Genomic DNA, 18,962 nt, shown 5'->3' on the forward strand with positions numbered 1-18,962 from the left:
CTGATGGAGGAGGAGTGTTGCTGCCTGTCTGATGGAGGAGGAGTGTTGCTGCCTGTCTGATGGAGGAGGAGTGTTGCTGCCTGTCTGATGGAGGAGGAGTGTTGCTGCCTGTCTGATGGAGGAGGAGTGTTGCTGCCTGTCTGATGGAGGAGGAGTGTTGCTGCCTGTCTGATGGAGGAGGAGTGTTGCTGCCTGTCTGATGGAGGAGGAGTGTTGCTGCCTGTCTGATGGAGGAGGAGTGTTGCTGCCTGTCTGATGGAGGAGGAGTGTTGCTGCCTGTCTGATGGAGGAGGAGTGTTGCTGCCTGTCTGATGGAGGAGGAGTGTTGCTGCCTGTCTGATGGAGGAGGAGTGTTGCTGCCTGTCTGATGGAGGAGGAGTGTTGCTGCCTGTCTGATGGAGGAGGAGTGTTGCTGCCTGTCTGATGGAGGAGGAGTGTTGCTGCCTGTCTGATGGAGGAGGAGTGTTGCTGCCTGTCTGATGGAGGAGGAGTGTTGCTGCCTGTCTGATGGAGGAGGAGTGTTGCTGCCTGTCTGATGGAGGAGGAGTGTTGCTGCCTGTCTGATGGAGGAGGAGTGTTGCTGCCTGTCTGATGGAGGAGGAGTGTTGCTGCCTGTCTGATGGAGGAGGAGTGTTGCTGCCTGTCTGATGGAGGAGGAGTGTTGCTGCCTGTCTGATGGAGGAGGAGTGTTGCTGCCTGTCTGATGGAGGAGGAGTGTTGCTGCCTGTCTGATGGAGGAGGAGTGTTGCTGCCTGTCTGATGGAGGAGGAGTGTTGCTGCCTGTCTGATGGAGGAGGAGTGTTGCTGCCTGTCTGATGGAGGAGGAGTGTTGCTGCCTGTCTGATGGAGGAGGAGTGTTGCTGCCTGTCTGATGGAGGAGGAGTGTTGCTGCCTGTCTGATGGAGGAGGAGTGTTGCTGCCTGTCTGATGGAGGAGGAGTGTTGCTGCCTGTCTGATGGAGGAGGAGTGTTGCTGCCTGTCTGATGGAGGAGGAGTGTTGCTGCCTGTCTGATGGAGGAGGAGTGTTGCTGCCTGTCTGATGGAGGAGGAGTGTTGCTGCCTGTCTGATGGAGGAGGAGTGTTGCTGCCTGTCTGATGGAGGAGGAGTGTTGCTGCCTGTCTGATGGAGGAGGAGTGTTGCTGCCTGTCTGATGGAGGAGGAGTGTTGCTGCCTGTCTGATGGAGGAGGAGTGTTGCTGCCTGTCTGATGGAGGAGGAGTGTTGCTGCCTGTCTGATGGAGGAGGAGTGTTGCTGCCTGTCTGATGGAGGAGGAGTGTTGCTGCCTGTCTGATGGAGGAGGAGTGTTGCTGCCTGTCTGATGGAGGAGGAGTGTTGCTGCCTGTCTGATGGAGGAGGAGTGTTGCTGCCTGTCTGATGGAGGAGGAGTGTTGCTGCCTGTCTGATGGAGGAGGAGTGTTGCTGCCTGTCTGATGGAGGAGGAGTGTTGCTGCCTGTCTGATGGAGGAGGAGTGTTGCTGCCTGTCTGATGGAGGAGGAGTGTTGCTGCCTGTCTGATGGAGGAGGAGTGTTGCTGCCTGTCTGATGGAGGAGGAGTGTTGCTGCCTGTCTGATGGAGGAGGAGTGTTGCTGCCTGTCTGATGGAGGAGGAGTGTTGCTGCCTGTCTGATGGAGGAGGAGTGTTGCTGCCTGTCTGATGGAGGAGGAGTGTTGCTGCCTGTCTGATGGAGGAGGAGTGTTGCTGCCTGTCTGATGGAGGAGGAGTGTTGCAGTGCACTTGGAATTTGTGAGCATCTGTCCGCGCCTTTAAGGAGCCACTACCTCTCTTCTGTGAGCGTCTGCTCCCATCTCTGTCAGCAGGCGTCTGCCCCACCCTGGAGCAGGCATATCTGAAGTTTGATGGTCCCAGGATAGGGCAAAGGGGCGGGCGTGAGAACCCCACATGTCCTAGGGGGTTAAGGACCCTCTGGCTCCTGGGCGTGATTAAACTTGCCATTTCCTGGGCCCGTTCTAGACAGACTGCGGCAAGCCAGCCAGGTGGGGGCCTGCGCCCCGGGAGGACGTCCGGGAAACCCCGCCTGGAGGGCTTGCCCCTCCCCTGTCCAGCTGCTGGGGGTTTATGTTTCACTTTAGGTCAGGGATGAGAACACACGCCACACACTCAGCTCTCAAGGGCTGCTGCTTGCTCCCTGCCAGACGTGTCCCCAGAGCACAGGACCTTCCAGCAACTGGCAGGTGGCCTCAGGCAGGCAGCGGGAAGCCTCAGCAGGTTCTTGAGCCAGGAAGTGACACTTAGGAGGGGGCTCTTAGAAGGGGGATCTTAGGAGAGGGGCTCAGGAGAGGGGATCTTAGGAGGGAGGATCTTAGGAGGGGGGATCTTAGGGAGATCTTAGGAGGGGGCTCTTAGGAGGGGGAATCTTAGGAGGGGGGATCTTAGGAGGGGGATCTTAGGAGGGGGAATCTTAGGAGGGGGATCTTAGGAGGGGGCTCTTAGGAGGGGGAATCTTAGGAGGGGGGATCTTAGGAGGAGGAATCTTAGGAGGGGGGATGTTAGTGGGGGACTCTTGAGAGGGGGGATCTTGTGAGGGAGCCCTGGGGGGGATGTTAGTGGGGGACTCTTGAGGGGGGAATCTTAGGAGGGAGCCCTTGGGAGGGGGGCTACTGGGAGCAGGGCTCTTAGGAGGGGGTCTTAGGACGGGGGCTCTTGGGAGTGGGGGTCTCCTGGACTGGAGGGCGAGTGAATTGGGAGGGCCCCAGGCAGGGGCGGGGTGGCTCTCTGCGGAGAAGGGAGGGCCTAGGGATGGGACAGGCAGCTGGTGGTTGAAGGGTGGAGGAGCAGGCGGCCCCCCAGTCACAGCCTTGTGCAGAGGAGGGGGAAGGAGTCTGGGAGCAGGCGGCCCCCCAGTCACAGCCTTGTGCAGAGGAGGGGGAAGGAGTCTGGGAGGGCGGCCCTGCTGTCCAGGGCTAGGAGAAGGGAAAGTCATTGGAAACAGCAGAAACCTGGCTGGGTCAGCACCCATGGCCCACCCGAGGCTAGGCGGGCACCCCAGCAGGGCATCTGGCAGCAGTGGGTCCCCAGGAGCAGGCAGTGGGAGCCGTTGGGGTGAGTGAGCTGGCGGGGGTGGCCCAGGGGCAGGGGGCACCTGTCCTGGCCTTTGGTGGCCCAGGCTGGGATCTCCCTAGGCAGTGCCCCCGTGCTGGTGGCCAGGTGCCTTAATGCCCACAGGCTGGGTGAGGGCGGGGCCGGAGTTCCAAGGCAGGAAGGTGGGCCCTGAGTGCCCAGGGCAGAGCCAGGCTCCTGCTGCAGGTGGGCAGAGCTGCAGGCATCATCATGAGGGTGCCTGTTGATGGGAGGAATGGGCATGGGGGAGGCAAGGCAGGGTCCTGAGTGTGACCTGCAGCTCCTCAGACCCTCTTAGGACCCTCCTGCCCCCATCGCAGTCCCCCTCAGGTCCCCTCAGGATCCCTTCTCCACCCCTGGGGCCCCATGTCCCCTGCCCATCCTGTGGTGGTGCCCACCTCCTGCCAAGGGCCCCACGCTCAGGCTGTGAGGACCCCCCTGAACACCTGGCATGGCTGGAGGCTGTGTGGGGTTCAGAGAGGCCCAGCAGAGGCACTTCGGAGGGGGGAGCCATGCTGCGGGTGGGTCAGAGGGGCTTTGGAGCGGGGAGCAGCCAGGACAGCACCTTCTTAGTCCCTCTGAAGGGAGCCTGGCATGGGGCAGGGAAGTCCCCGGAGGTGTGGGGAAGCCCCCTGCCCACCCCACTGCTTCCTCGTAGCATCCGTGCTGCTTGTCGGCTGCTGAAAGCAGCCTGAGCACCTCGGCAAGCAGTGAGGGTCTCAGGGGCCACAAATGACTTTTGTGTAGGGACCACAGGAAGGAGCCCGCCATTGGGTAGGAGGTTTTCAAGTAAGAGAAGTGGCCCAGGCCAGGTGTGGTGGCTCATGCCTATAATCCCAGCACTCTGGGAGGTTGAGGCGGGCGGATCACAAGGTCAGGAGATTGAGACCATCCTGGCCGACATGGTGAAACCCAGTCTCTACTAAAAATACAAAAATTAGCCAAGCATGGCAGTGCATGCCTATAATCCCAGATACTTGGGAGGCTGAGGCAGGAGAATCACTTAAGCCTGAAAGGCAGAGGTTGCACTGAGCCGGGATCGCACCACTGCACTCCAGCCTTGTGACAGAGCAAGACTCTGTCTCAAAAAAAGAAAAGAAGAGGTGACCTCTGCCAGGGCTGAGGCCTGCAAGACGTCCCCAGGAAGGAGGGGAGGGCCGAAGAGCTGTGGGCGGGAGGGGTCTCCTGCAGCCTAAAGGCTCTGCTGGCCTGGTCTGCACTCTGCCCCTCGGTGCCCTGGCGACTCCTCCCAGGTAGCAAATGCTGTCTGCTGCCCGCCCAGCCGGCATAGGGAACAGGCCTCGGCCTTCTCTGCCACCCTCAACCCAAACCACTCCCTGTGGCCCAGTCCCCGCTGGCTGCCCTGGCTTTGGGGGCGGTGGCACCTGGGGCTGGTTCTTGTCGGAAGATGAGTCTAGGGTCACATAGGACATCCCATTGGGTGTGGGCAGGGCAGGCTGGGGTGGGGCCATCACAGGAGGCTGGGCAGAGGGTGGGTCTTGGGTGGAGGGGACCCCAGGCCACAGGTGTTGGTCTTGGGCAGCCGCCCTGGGACCCCTGCAGGCCACCTCCTCTACCCCACAGCTGATGGGCTTTGCCCTCCCCTCCCCTACTGTCCCACACACTCAGTTCTCTGTACACTTTTATCATGGAAAATATCAAATACACACAAAGGCAGGTTGTCTAGACAGAGACCCTGTGTCCTGGTCACCAGCCCCTCACGATGACGCCCCAGGCTTTAGGCATGATCAGTTGGGGGATGGGACTTCCCAGCAGGACGTCCACTTCCAGACCTGGTTCTGTGAAGAGGGGAGCAGAAAGTACTGGGGGTGACAGAGGAACCTCAAGAAGCGGGAGGGGGACTCACATCCTCTCTCGGGGTCCACGGCTGAGACCCGCACAGAGGACCCGGCCGGTTGGCCCCAGCTCCCGGGTGGGCACGTGAGGCACTGGCCTTGGGGGCACAGCGCTCACAGGGACACCAGAAAAACGGTCATCAGGATAAAACAATACTGTGTTGTTTTAATAAACCCCAAGTACAAAGGACCCACAAGAACCCAAGCGGCTCATTTAAGACAGGGGCTCTGTGAAAAAGGGGTCTCTGTTTAGACCTCAAGACGTGGCTCTTGGGTCTCACTCAGGAAGGAATTCAAGGTGAGTCAGAGTGCAGTGAGAAGAGGGCGTTTGTTGAAAGTTGTCCATTACTGAGCAAGAGGGGAGCACCCCAGCTTTGCGTTTTTAGCATACAGGTTGCTTGTCTATGTAAAGACCAAGCCAACTGCACCTCACGTGTATCGTCCTATTGATTTAAAGAAAACGATCCTTGACGGGCTCTCGCGCTGTTGCCCAGGCTGGAGTGCGGCTGCACCGTCTCGACGCATTGTAACCTCTGCCTCCCGGGCTCAGGCGATCCTCCCGCCTTTGCCTCCCAGTAGCTGGGACTGCAGGTGCGCACCACCATGCCTGGCTAATTTTAATTTTTGTAGAGATGGGATCTTGCTATGTTGCCCAGGCTGGTCTCAAACTTCTGGGCTCAAGCCATCCTCCCACCTTGGACTCCCAAAGTGCTGGGATTACAGGCCTGAGCCACTGCGTCCGGCCAAGGGGATGGCCTGGAAAGCACATGTTGTTATGGACGCCGGCACTGGACACTGCTGTCGTAGAAGCTTTCGCCGTCAACGGCCTGTGGCCGTGGGCTGTGCTGGCGGGGATGGGCCTCGAAGGCCTCAAGGTGGAGCTGAACTTCCACCGCTTTCTCTGGCTCTCCCAGGCTCCTGCTCCCCTCACAGCGTCTCACACATCACACACTTCCCTTCACGCAGGGGTGTGCAATCTTTTGGCTTCCCTGGGCCACACTGGAAGTGGAAGAATTGTCTTGGGCCACACGTAAAATACACAAACACTCACGATAGTTGGTAACCTAAAAAAGGTCCTGCGTAAATCTCATAATGTTTTAAGAAAGTTTCCAAATTTGTGTTGGGCGCATTCAAAGCCCTCAGCCCGAGGGTTGGACAAGCTTGCCCCAAAGGCACCTCTAGATAGGCCTGCAGGAGTGGCGTCTGGCAGCTCTGGCCAGGATCCAGGAGGAAGGGCAGGAAGGAATCCTATCCAGAACTCCTGTGTCCCTCAGAGAGCCCAGCAGGGTGAGGTGGGAGGGGCTGGCGCTGCCGCAGGGGGCTGACCTTGGGGGTGAGGGGCAACCTTGGAGAGGAAGCTGACCAAGAGCAGAGGCTGGGGGGGGGGGGGCGAGGGCCCTGGGCGGTGCCCCTGTGCCCACAGCAGGACCCTGGCTGCCAGTTCTCCTCTGAAGAGGGCCAGGTGGTCAGAGGCTGCCCAGCAGGGAGAGAACAGGCCTGGTCTGGAACAGAAATCTGCCATCCAACCCTCTTCCAGCCTTGAAAAAGGGCCTGGGCAGCAGCAGAGGACCGGGCAGCTGGCGCCCCATCCCGCCCACGGCAGCTGTGCCTGAGCCGGGCACTGATGTGGCGAGCACTGCTGTGTCCTGGGCACTTGCTGGCCCCAAGACAGGAGTCCCTGTGGGCGAGGGTTGCCGAGCTTCACGGAGATGGGTCTCTGCGCGAGGGACCTGACAGGGCAGGAAGTAGATGGAGTCCCACAGGCAGGAACCCATTGCACAGAAACTTGAGAGAACAGTTCTGCGATAAAATCAAACGGGTGAGGTGCTAGGAACTTCAAACAGGGCGAGGGTGTAGCTTTGGGGAGAGAGGGCCCCGGGGGTGAGCAGGGAGCCAGGAGAGAAGCAGTGCTCTGGAGGGCCCGGGAAGGCCTGCCTGCGTAGGATGGGGCAGAACACCAGGGCCCAGGCTCCGGGCTGGGTGGGGCTGCCCCGGAGTCCCCCCCTGCCCTGCAGAGACAGCCAAGGGGCAGGTGGAGACAGGTGGGGGTGAGCCAGGGCAGTGTTTCCTACAATAGTTGGAACCGGCGGCAAGGGGCCCTTCAGAGACAGTGGAAGTCTCTCAATCTCCAGCTTCTTCCCCAAGGCCACACAGCCCACTAGAATCCACCAGGTCCACATGTCCCTGCCCAGAGGGGCTTCCCCTCCAATGCGTGATGAGCACAGCTGCCAGGCCACGTCAGGGAGGCCAGGCCTGGTATGGACGGGGTGCCCCAGGCCACTGCTGAGGAGGGAGGACGCCCAGAGGAAGGGGCAAGGTGAAGCTCAGGGCTGGCGGGGGGAGGGGTGCAGATAGAGGGGCTCTGCAGGGCCCTGGCTCTGGTGGGCTGGGCAGGCCTGCCTGGGGCATCATCCAGCTGTTTAGCCTCTGAGCCACAAGACGTGTGAGGAGCACCCCAGGAGATCCCCAGCCTGCACCTCCAGTTCCTGCTTGATGGTGGATGGGCTTGGACCAGCAGGTGCTGTGCCTTCTGCTGACCTCAGAGGGCAGACCCCTCGGCCAGAGGGGTGGGAGTTGAGACCAGTAGGATGCAAACCCAAATCTGAGCCTCCTGCAGTGGGGCCCACATCACGGCCCACGGGGCCTGGGCAGGGAACCTGAGGGCCCGCCTTGGGGACTGGGTCTGGAGGGACAGCTGGCCGGGAAGGAGCTAGGCCTAGGATGACAGCAGAGAAGGACCGAGGCCCAGCCAGGGTGCTTCAGGTGCCTCTGGGTAGAGAGCCCGGGCACTGGTCTCAGACCTGCCCCCGCACCTGGAACACCGGGCCAAGTGCTCCCCTTCCCTGGGCCTGTCTCCACGACTGTAAAGTGGGAGGGGGAGGCTGAAGCTCTCCCCAGCCTCTCCCGGTTGTTGAAGAGAGAGAGGCTGTGGTCAGGGGCGGTGAAGCCCACGTTGAGGGGACAAGTTCCCTGCACTCGGGGTGGACGGGGCCCAGGAGGGGGGTGGGGGCCCCCGCACCACAGAGGGCAGACTGGGCCTATGAACTCCCCCACCCTGAGCTCAGAAGGAAGATGTCTGCCTAGGAGGTGGGGGCCAGAGAGAACATTCTAGCCTGGAGAATGCACCATCCTACTCTGAGAACCCCCATGATGCCCCTGCCCTGCTGGGAGGCCCCTAGGGCAGTGGGGCTCCAGAGGGGTGGTCTGGAAAGGCTTCTGAGGGGATGGGCTTGGAGGAGGTGCAGGTGGCCTTGTGGGGAAGGAGGAGGGCAGGACCCAGCTACCTGTGCACGCTGGAGCATGTGCCTCTCACCCGTGTGTGCCTGTGTTGGCCTGTGCCTGTGTGTGTGCATGTCTGCCGGTGCGTGTTGGCGTGCGCATGTGTGTGTCCATGTGCGCCGGCGTGTGCATTGGTGTTTGCGCGTGCATGCCTGTGCACTGGTGTGTGCGTTGGTGTGTGAATGTGCACTGGTGTGTGAGTTGGTGTGTGCGTTGGCGTGTGTATGCATGTGTGCCGGTGTGTGCATGTGCACCGGTGTGTGCATTGGCGTATGCATGCGTGCGTCCATGTGTGCCAGCGTGTGCATTGGTGTGTGCATATGCGTGCATGTGCACCAGTGTGTGCATTGGCGTATGCATGCGTGCATATGTGTGTGTCCATGTGTGTCAGCATGTGCATTGGTGTGTGCACATGCGTGCATGTGCATTGGTGTGTGCTTGCATTCGTATGTGTGTGTGTGAGTCTATGTGCGCCGGTGTATGCACTGGTGTGTGCATTGGCATGTGGGTGTGCATGCATGTGTGCCGGTGTGCATGTGTGTGCGTGCGTGTGTTGGAAGGTGTGGAGCGTGTCTTCGTGAGTCCGGATGAGTGTGCGTGCTGCACCCTGCCAGGGCTGGGCGTGAGGCTCTGGGAAGGGTGGAGCTGGAGGCTTTCTGAGATGACGGGGCAGAAGTGGGCTGGGGAGGGGGGAGGGCTCCGTGGGCGGGGCTGGAGCGGCTCTGCTTTTGCTGTCTCTCATGCTGTTTCCAGCTCAATGTGTGCCCTCAGCAAGGATGCTGGTTCTTCAGAGGTGTCAGTACCGAGGGCCGGCACCCCACTTCCCTCCCAGAAATCCCCCTGGGGCTGGTGCAGGAGCAGGGAACTCCCGTCACCCCTGGCCTGCTGTCGTCAGAGGGCCGGCCGCCCTCAGCCTTAAGGAGGGGCAGAGTCAGGGACCAGCCTCACTTCCCCCCAGCCCTCCTCAGACAGCCCGTGCGCAGGCTTCGGCATCGGGGATCACACACTCCACCGGGAGGCCAAGGCTGCCTGCAGGTCCAGGTCGGTGGGGCCCACGGCTCTAGGGGCCTCCCAGCGGGGCAGGGGCATGATAGGGGTTCTCAGAACAGGGTGACGCTGTGATGGGGGGGTCTCAGAGTAGGGTGAGGCTGTGATGGGGGGACTCAGAGTGGGCTGAGGCTGTGATGGGATCTCAGAGAGGGGTGAGGCTGTGATGGGGGGTCTCAGAGTAGGGTGAGGCTGTGATGGGGGGACTCAGAGTGGGCTGAGGCTGTGATGGGATCTCAGAGAGGGGTGAGGCTGTGATGGGGGGTCTCAGAGTGGGGTGAGGCTGTGATGGGGGGTCTCAGAGTGGGCTGAGGCTGTGATGGGATCTCAGAGTGGGGTGAGGCTGTGATGGGATCTCAGAGTGGGCTGAGGCTGTGATGGGGGGATCTCAGAGTGGGCTGAGGCTGTGATGGGATCTCAGAGAGGGGTGAGGCTGTGATGGGGGATCTCAGAGAGGGGTGAGGCTGTGATGGGGGGTCTCAGAGTGGGCTGAGGCTGTGATGGGATCTCAGAGTGGGGTGAGGCTGTGATGGGGGGGTCTCAGAGCGGGGTGAGGCTGTGATGGGGGGATCTCAGAGTGGGCTGAGGGTGTGATGGGATCTCAGAGCGGGGTGAGGCTGTGATAGGATCTCAGGTGGGCTGAGGCTGTGATGAGATCTCAGAGTGGGGTGAGGCTGTGATGGGATCTCAGAGTGGGCTGAGGCTGTGATGCGATCTCAGAGTGGGTTGAGGCTGTGATGGGGTCTCAGAGCGGGGTGAGGCTATGATGGGATCTCAGAGCGGGGTGAGGCTGTGATGGGGGGATCTCAGAGCGGGCTGAGGCTGTGATGGGATCTCAGAGCGGGCTGAGGCTGTGATGGGGTCTCAGAGTGGGGCTGAGGCTGTGATGGGATCTCAGAGCACGGTGAGGCTGTGATGGGATCTCAGAGTGGGCTGAGGCTGTGATGGGATCTCAGAGTGGGCTGAGGCTGTGATGGGATCTCAGGTGGGCTGAGGCTGTGATGGGATCTCAGGTGGGCTGAGGCTGTGATGGGGTCTCAGAGTAGGGTGAGGCTGTGATGGGATCTCAGGTGGGCTGAGGCTGTGATGGGGTCTCAGAGCGGGCTGAGGCTGTGATGGGATCTCAGAGCACGGTGAGGCTGTGATGGGATCTCAGGTGGGCTGAGGCTGTGATGGGATCTCAGGTGGGCTGAGGCTCTGATGGGATCTCAGAGTGGGGTGAGGCTCTGATGGGATCTCAGAGTGGGCTGAGGCTGTGATGGGATCTCAGAGTGGGCTGAGGCTGTGATGGGGTCTCAGAGCGGGGTGAGGCTGTGATGGGATCTCAGAGTGGGCTGAGGCTGTGATGGGATCTCAGAGCGGGGTGAGGCTGTGATGGGATCTCAGAGTGGGGTGAGGCTGTGATGGGATCTCAGAGTGGGCTGAGGTTGTGATCGGGTCTCAGAGTGGGGTGATGCTGTGATGGGATCTCAGAGTGGGCTGAGGCTGTGATGTGATCTCAGAGCGGGGTGAGGCTGTGATGGGGTCTCAGGTGGGGTGAAGCTGTGATGGGTTCTCAGGTGGCCTGAGGCTGATCGGGGCTTGGAGCCTGTGTGTACCAGCTTGCTGTATGTGGGGGCCAGGCCTGGAGGGCTCACAGGTATAGGGCCCTCTTTGGTGCCTAGGCAGCAGGGGTCTGTTCCCCACTCCTGGCCCCCATGTCTTAGGAAGTGGTCAGGACCTATAGTCCCAACTCCAGGCCAGCCAGGTACTCAGGGGTGTAGGTGGGTCCCCGGTCCAGACAGTGGGAAGGGCTGGCGAGGGCCCCCAGTGTGGCTGGGCCTCTCGCCTACAGCCAGGCTTCTCTCTGGATTGCTCCGTGCAGAATCAAAGGGCAGCTTTCTGCTTTTGTGTGCAGAAGCCAACGCTGACCTTGTCATCGGAAGGGGAAGCGGGCCCTCAGTGGCATGCGGCTGGCTCCTGTCCCCCACAGCCTCCTGGGCAGGAAGTGGCAGGGCCCCGTCCCCCAGTCCCTGGCAGCGGGAGCTCCCTGAGGCTGACGGTGCTGGTGTCTGCCGAGGAGGATGGGCCTGAGGATCTGTGGCCCGTGGCCTGGACACAGATTCCTGGGTGGGGCTGGGGCGGTAGGTGGGCACCTGTGCTGGCCATGGTAGCTCCCAGGGACCCTGCTTTCTGGGCTGAAGCCTGGGCCTTGATTTCCTGACGTGTTTTGGGAGGCACCCGACAGGCGTCACGAGGACCCATGGACAGGGAACCTCTTCAAAGCCCCGTGCAGCATTTGCATTTCCTCCCCAACAGCTCAGTGTTTGTTTTATTATGAATGGGAACATTTTAAACATTGTAGTTAGAGTTTTTTCTTCTTACAGACAGGGTTTCACGCTCCCCTAAGGCTGGAGTGCAGTGGTGCGGTCGGAGCTCACTGCGGCCTCGGCTTCCTCAAGCCGCCTTCCTGCCTCAGCCTCCCGAGGAGCTGGAACTGTAGGCACGCGTCACCAGCCCAGCTCATTGTTTTACATTTTTGTTGTAGAGATGGGGTCTCCTGTGTTGCCCAGGTTATTCTTAAAGTTCTGGCCTCAAGTGATCCTCCAGCCTCAGCCTCCCAGTATTGGGATTACAGGTGTGAGCCACCGTGCTGGGCCTGCAGTTAAACTCTCCCCCACAAAATCCTGGGCCACACCGAGCCTAGCATGAAAGTGACAGCCCTGGGAATGTGTGACCTGAGAGCCCCTTGGCAGCCATGGGGTGGGGGGAGAGGGGAAGCTGGGCAATGGGAAGGGGCCAGGCCCACGACCCCCGGTCCTCACCTCCCTTGAGGCAGGTCTCAGGCAGCTATTGCTCCAGAACGGGCAGGAAGGAATCGCCGTGCAGCCCCCTCCACCCACCAGGTCTGTGCCCTGCCCAAGACCGGCCCTTGACTTTGGTGGATGGGAGGGCTCAGGTGGGGGGAACGGGAGGTCAGTCACACGGAGGCCTCCCCAGCGCACGGGTCGGCCCAGCTCAGGTGCCTGTGAAGTGTAGATTCTGAGCAGGTTCTGGGGTCGCCCGGCTCCTGGCCCGTAGGAACACGGGACAGACCAGAAGGGCAGATCCCAGCGGATGGTTCCAGTGGGTTTTGGGATGTCCTCAGCGCCTGGCCTGGCTCAGGATCCCTCCAGAGTTCCCCAGAACCAGGGCAAGGTGCTGCTTGTGAATCAGAGAGAAGCAAGCGGGTCCATCAGAAGGGAGGAGAGAGGTCCTGGGCACCAGTACTTTGCCCACGGGGAAGGGCTCCTGAAACCTGGAAGCCAGCGAGGGATCTAAGTAGACGGATGGAGCCAGAGGGCAGAAAGTCTGTTTCCGGCTGAAATCTGTGCCCTGCATCCCTCATGGACTGGAGACTGGAGTCCCCAGGGGCCACCAGCACGAATGGTCCCCAGCAGCTGCAGTCACAGTGTTTAGGCACTCCCCCCTCTCCTGATGTGGGGGACTTTCTGTGCTCCCCAAGGCAGAAGGAGGAGGCAGAGGGAGGAGGGGGGGCCCTTCGCTGTGAACTGAGTCTTTCCCACCTTCCCTCCCAGGCCAACAGGAAACCCCTGTGGGATGCCCCCGAGAACAGCCTAGCCATGGGGGGAGAGGCTTCTCCTACCCCTACCCCTCCAGGCTCTTCCTGGACCCACTGAGGGACCCGGGCAGGGGGACACGTGACTGTGAGTCACGTGGGTGCTCTGGGTGCTCACCAGCAGCTCCACCTCACACCACACCCCCCTACGACACCAGCACCCCTTACGATGAGGAAACAAGTTTGCCCAGCCTGGGGGATGGCCGAGTCAGCGTGACTCCAGCCCATGTCCTGGATGCCAGACCCTGCTGAAGTCCACCCTGGGCTGGCCTCAGCCTTCCTGGGCTGTGTCGCGGAGGGTGTTGGGGCAGCGAGAGGCCAGCACGGACAGTGGAGGGGTGGCCCTGTGGTGGTCCTGATGGTGACAGGAGGAGGACGCTCAGCACCATCTCAGGGTAGCCCCTGAGCAGTGTGGCCAGGGCCTGGAGGGACAGAGTTCCCTCATGGGCTCTGACCACTGGGAGCTCAAGGAGTGGACGCCCCATCTCACATGCAGGACTGGGATGGGGCCTCAGGCTGATCCCAGGCAGGCCCTCCAGAGCTCAGGACTGGGTGGGTGGGTGCTCCCAGGGAGGGAGGGGCAGGCCACAGCCGCAGCCCCAGCTGTCCTGGACTCTGCCGTGGGGAAGGGCGGCGGAGATGTGGGGTCAAATGTGGGTGCCTCCCACAGCCGGGTCCTGGGAGGGGTGGAGGGGCCGCCCTGGGCTTTTTCCGGGAACCTGGTCATTCCATCCTCAGGCTGACAGGTGCTGCTGCCTTGCAGCCCTCCCTGCTGAGCTGTGTGCTGCATGAGGCTGGCAGCCCTTTGGGCTCCCTGTCCAGGATTTCAGCTCTGGAGAGCAGCACTTGTTCAGCTGGGAACTGGACGGAGACATGGAGCTCCTTCTGCCTCCCTTCCTGTCCTGTGACAGCAGTCAGGTCCCAGGAGAGCTTGGGAGGATCTGTCCAGGGCTCAGACTCGAGTTCTTTACGGCATCCATGATTTCTTTGGGGAGTTTTGTGCTTGTGGATGTGGGGTCGGGGCTCACCTCCTCCCCCATCCCTGGCCGCAGGTGGGTGGAGTGGGGCAGTGCCTCGCTCTTCCCGCTGGCTCTCTGCTGACCTCCGTGTCCCCCGCAGCCCCAGGACCATGAACGGCACCTACAACGCCTGCAGCTCCAGCGACCTCACCTGGTCCCCGCAGCTCAGGCTCGGCTTCTACGCCTACTCGGGCGTCCTGCTGGTGCTGGGCCTGCTGCTCAACGGCCTGGCGCTCTGGGTGTTCCTCTGCCGCATGCAGCAGTGGACAGAGACCCGCATCTACATGAGCAACCTGGCGGCGGCTGACCTCTGCCTGCTGTGCGCCCTGCCCTTTGTGCTGCACTCCCTGCAGGACACCTCGGACACGCCGCTGTGCCAACTCTCCCAGGGCATCTACCTGACCAACAGGTACATGAGCATCAGCCTGGTCACGGCCATCGCTGTGGACCGCTACGTGGCCGTGCAGCACCCGCTGCGTGCCCGTTGGCTGAGGTCCCCCCGGCAGGCTGCGGCCGTGTGTGTGGCCCTCTGGGTGCTGGTCATCAGCTCCCTGGTGGCTCGCTGGCTCCTGGGGATGCAGGCGGGTGGCTTCTGCTTCAGGAGCTCCCGGCACAATTACAACTCCGTGGCCATCTCGCTGCTGGGCTTCTACCTGCCGCTGGCCGTGGTGGTCTTCTGCTCCCTGAAGGTGGTGACTGCCCTGGCCCAGAGGCCACCCGCTGACGTGGGGCAGGCAGAGGCCACCCGCAAGGCCGCCCGCATGGTTTGGGCCAACCTTGTGGTCTTCGTGGTCTGCTTCCTGCCCCTGCATGTGGTGCTGACGGTGCGCCTCGCTGTGGACCTCCACGCCTGTGGCCTCCTGAAGACCCTCGGCCGTGCCCTCTACATAACCAGCAAGCTCTCGGATGCCAACTGCTGCCTGGATGCCATCTGCTACTACTACATGGCCAAGGAGTTCCAGGAGGCGTCTGCACTGGCTGCGCCTCCCAGCGCCAAGGCCCACAAAAGCCAGGACTCTCTGTGTGTGACCCTCACCTAGGAGGCACACTGTGGGTGCTGGCGGCCAGGCCTCGGGGGCTCCGGGAGGTGCTGCCTGCCAGGGGAAGCTGGGACCAGCAGCAGTGAGCCCAGGATCAGCCCTGAGCTCACTGTGCACCCTCTTGGAGCCCTGGGTGGGCAAGGATGGCCCTAACACATGCTCTTCTGGGAAGAGAGAGGGACAGGGATAAGGGCAAGAGGACTGAGGCCAGAGCCAGGCCAACCCGAGACCCCCAGGACGAGGCCGTACTCTTGCCATCCCCAGAGCCAGCTCACCTGGCCAGGGTGGGTTCCTGCTGGCCAGGGTGCAGCCTTGATGACACCTGCCGCCGCCCCCTGGGGCTGGAATCAAACGTCCTACCTGGAGTCAGTCCTGGTGGGGCCCTCTGTGTTGCCCACTCATGTGACAGGAGGCAGGGAGGGAGCAGATGGCTCAGGGGACCAGGGGACATCTTCCAGGGAACCCTCTGGGGCTCTTCACTTGCAGGCCCTCCTTGGACCCTTTCACCCCTCCTCCCACCCATCTGGAGGACGGGCAGGGGCTCTGGAAGCTCCTGGCAGGACCACACTAGAGGCCCCCAGGCCAGGTTTCCTCACTCAAGGTGGGCTGGGAGCAGCTGGTCTCCATGTAGGGGCTGCACAGGGGAGCAAGCCGGGGGTGACCAAGTTCATGCAGGTGAGGGGTGGGTTGGGATGGGGTGGCAGTGAGGGGTGGCCAGGGTCTGCCAAGGGATACAGCCCTCTTGTCCTTCCTTCAGGGAAAGGCTGGAAGCCATGTCTGACAGGGGCAGGGACTGGGTGCCCACCCAGGCAGAGGTGGGCATCCTGCTGGTTTCTATGTGGAGGGCATCTTGAAACCCACGCTGGTTGGATGGAGCTCTCCAGAGACCTCCTGTGAGTGTGGACCAGCTGGCCTGGGCTCGCACCCACCCTGTATGGAGACGCCCATACTGTGTCTCCACGGGCACCGCCCCACCCTGCTCTACATTCTGCAGGACTGGAGAGAGATGGCAGTCAGGTTCTGGCAGAGGCACGGCACAAGCATGCAGCCAACGTGGGGCAGGCAGAGGCCACCTGCAAGGCCACCCACGTGGTCTGGGCCAACCTCATGGGGTTTGTGGGCCCCAGGCTCAGGAGAGCCCATGCCTAGGAGAGCCCCATGAAGCCCCTGTGCCTAAAAGGGTGCATGCCCAGGAGGATTCATGAGCAGGAGGGCCCCATTCCCAGAAGGGTCCTGTGCCCAGGAGGGCTCCATCCCCAAAAGGGTCCCATGTCCAGGAGGGTCCATACCCAAACATGTCCGTGCCCGAGGAGGGGGTTATGGCCAGGAGGATTCCGTGCCCGGGAGGGGCCGTGCATGCTCAGGAGGGTTTATGCCCAGGAATGTCCATGCCCAGGAAGGTCTATGCCCAGGAGGGTCCATGTCAAGGAGGGCCCATGCCCAGGGAGGTTCATATCCAGGAGCATCCATGTCAGAGAGGTTGCATGCCCAGGAGGGTCCATGCTGAGGAGGGCCCATGCACAACAGAGCCCTGTGCCCTGGAAGGACCATGTCCAGGAGAACCCCATGCCCAGGAGGGTTTGTGCCCAGTAAGGTCCAGGAAGCCCCATTCCCAGGAGGATCCATGCCCCAGAGGGCTGATACAGTTAGGCTTTGTGTCCCCACCCAATCTCACCTTGAATTGTAGTGGCTGTAATACCCATAGTCCCCAGGTGTCAAGGGAGAGACCACGTGGAAGTAATTGAATCATGGGGGCTGTTTTTCACATGCTGTTCTCATGATAGTGAGTCCTCATGAGATTTGATGGTTTTACAAGGAGCTCTGCCCCCTTCACTTGGCACTTCTCCTTCCTGCTGCCTTGTGAAGAAAGTGCCTTGCTTCCCCTTTACCTTCTGCCATGGTAGCAAGTTTCCTGAGGCCTCCTCAGCCATGCTGAACTGAGAGTCAATTAAACCTCTTTCATTTAAAATTACCAGTCTCAGGCAGTTCCTCACAGCAGTATGAAAACAGACTCATACAGTAAATTGGTACCAAAGAGAGTGGGGTGCTTCTATAAAGATACCCAAAAATGTGGAAGTGACTTTGGAACTGGGTAATAGTCAGAGGTTGGAACAGTTTGGAGGACTCAGAAGAAGACAGAAAGATGTGGGGAAGTATGGAATTTCCTAGAGACTTGTTGAATAGCAGCGATATGGACAATGAATTCCAGGCTGAGGTGGTCTCAGATGGAGATGAGGAATTTGTTGGAAACTGGAGTAAAGGTGGTTCTTGCTATGTTTTAGCAAAGAGATTGGCAGCATTTTGCCCCTTCCATAGAGATGTGTGGAACTTTGAAAGTGAGAGAGCTGATTTGGGGTATCTGGCAGAAGACATTTCTTAGCAGCAAAGCATTCAAAATGTGAATTAGATGCTCTTAAAAGCATTCAATTTCATGCATTCGCAAAGACACGATTGGGAATTGGAACTCACATTTAAAAGGGAACCAAAGTATAAAAGTTTAGAAAATTTGCATCCTGACTATGGAAGAGAAAAGAAAAACCAATTTTCTGAGGAGAAATTCAAGCCAGCTGCAGAAATTTGCATAAGTAACTAGGAGCCGCATGTTAACAGCCTAGACAATGGGGGAAATGTCTCCAGGGCATGTCAGAGGTCTTCACAGCAGCCCCACCCATCACAGGCCTGGAGGCCTAGGAGGAGAAAATGGTTTTGTGGGTGGGGCCCAGGGCCTGCTGCTTGGTGCCCTGCATCACAGCAGTGGCTAAAAAGGGCCAATGTACAGCTCAGGCCTTTGCTTCAGGAGGTGCAAGCCCCAAGCCTTGGTGGCTTACATGTGGTGTTGGGCCTGCAGGTACACAGAAGTTTGCTGCACTGGTGCCACCCTCCTGTAGAACCTCTGCTAGAGCAGTGTAGAAGGGATATGTGGGGTTAGAGCCCTCACACAAAGTCACTGCTGGGGTCCTGCCTACTGCTGGTGGAGCTGAGAAGAAGGCCACCACCCTTAGACCCCAGAATGGTAGATCCACTGACAGCTTGCACCATGCACCTGGAAAAACCACAGACACTCAACACCAGCCTATGAAGGCAGCTGGAGGGGAGGCTGTACCCTGCAAAGCATCGGGGTGGAGCTGCCCAAGGTCGTGGAAGCCCACCTCTTACATGAGCCTGACCTAGATGTGAGATGTGGAGATCATTTTGGAGCTTTAGGTTTTGACTGCTCTGCTTGATTTTGGACTCTCATGGGGCCTTTGGCCCCTTCATTTTGGCCAGTTTATCCCATTTGGAAAGGATGTGTTTACCCAGTACTTGTACTCCCATTGTATCTAATATGTAACTAACTTGCTTTTGATTTTACAGGTTCTTAGGCAGAAGGGACTTGCCTTGTCTCAGATGACACTTTGGTCTTGGACTTTTGGGTTAATGCTGGAATGAATTAAGACTTTGGGGGACTCTCGGGAAGACATGACTGGTTTTGAAATGTAAAAGAGATGTGAGATTTGGGAGGGGCTGGGGCGGAATGGTATAATTAGGCTTTGTGTCCCCACCCAAATCTCATCTTGAATTGTAGTCCCCACATGTTAAGGAAGAGAACAGGTGCAGGTGATTGAATCATGGGGTGGTTCCCCCATGTTGTTCTCCTGAGACCTGGTGGTTTTACAAGGTGCTCTTCCTCCTTGATTTGGCACCGCTCCTTCCTGCCACCTTGTGAAGGTGTTTTCTTTCCCTTTGCTTTCCACCATGATTGTAAGTTTCCTGAGGCCTCCCCAGCCATGCTGAACTGTGAGTCAATTAAACCTCTTTCCTTTATAGATTACCCAGTCCCAGGCAGTTCTTTATAGCAGTATGAAAACAGAGTAATACAAAGGCTCATGCCAGGAGGGACTGTGTGCAGAAGGGTGCATGTCCAAGAAGGTCCATGCCCAGGAGTGTTCATGCCCAGAAGGCTTCATGCCCAGAAGTGTCCATACCCAGGAGGGTCTGTGCCCAGGAAGGTCCATAAGCAGAAGGCTTAATGCCCAGGAGAGCCCATACCCAGTCCTGTGGCA

At 59.9% G+C, this 18,962-nt stretch overlaps 1 protein-coding gene across 3 annotated transcripts in view; it reads left to right on the forward strand.

Annotated features, from left to right (window-relative positions):
- The window catches only part of GPR35 (G protein-coupled receptor 35), a 33,995-nt gene extending 15,265 nt beyond the window's left edge, over positions 1–18,730 (forward strand). The window contains exons 1-2 of one of the 3 annotated variants that reach the window (XM_003733278.6): positions 8,940–9,256; positions 13,980–18,730. In XM_003733278.6, coding sequence (XP_003733326.2) covers positions 13,990–14,919 — 930 coding nt within the window. In that variant the 5' untranslated portion in view covers positions 8,940–9,256; positions 13,980–13,989 and the 3' untranslated portion in view covers positions 14,920–18,730. Of the gene's footprint in view, positions 1–8,939; positions 9,257–13,979 lie in introns of those variants that run through there. The other 2 variants (XM_078328937.1, XM_078328938.1) reach the window with 2 other exon arrangements.
- The last annotated feature ends 232 nt before the right edge of the window (positions 18,731–18,962 follow it).

This window comes from Callithrix jacchus, chromosome 6 (genome assembly GCF_049354715.1).
Source record: "Callithrix jacchus isolate 240 chromosome 6, calJac240_pri, whole genome shotgun sequence".
NCBI lineage: Eukaryota > Metazoa > Chordata > Mammalia > Primates > Cebidae > Callithrix > Callithrix jacchus.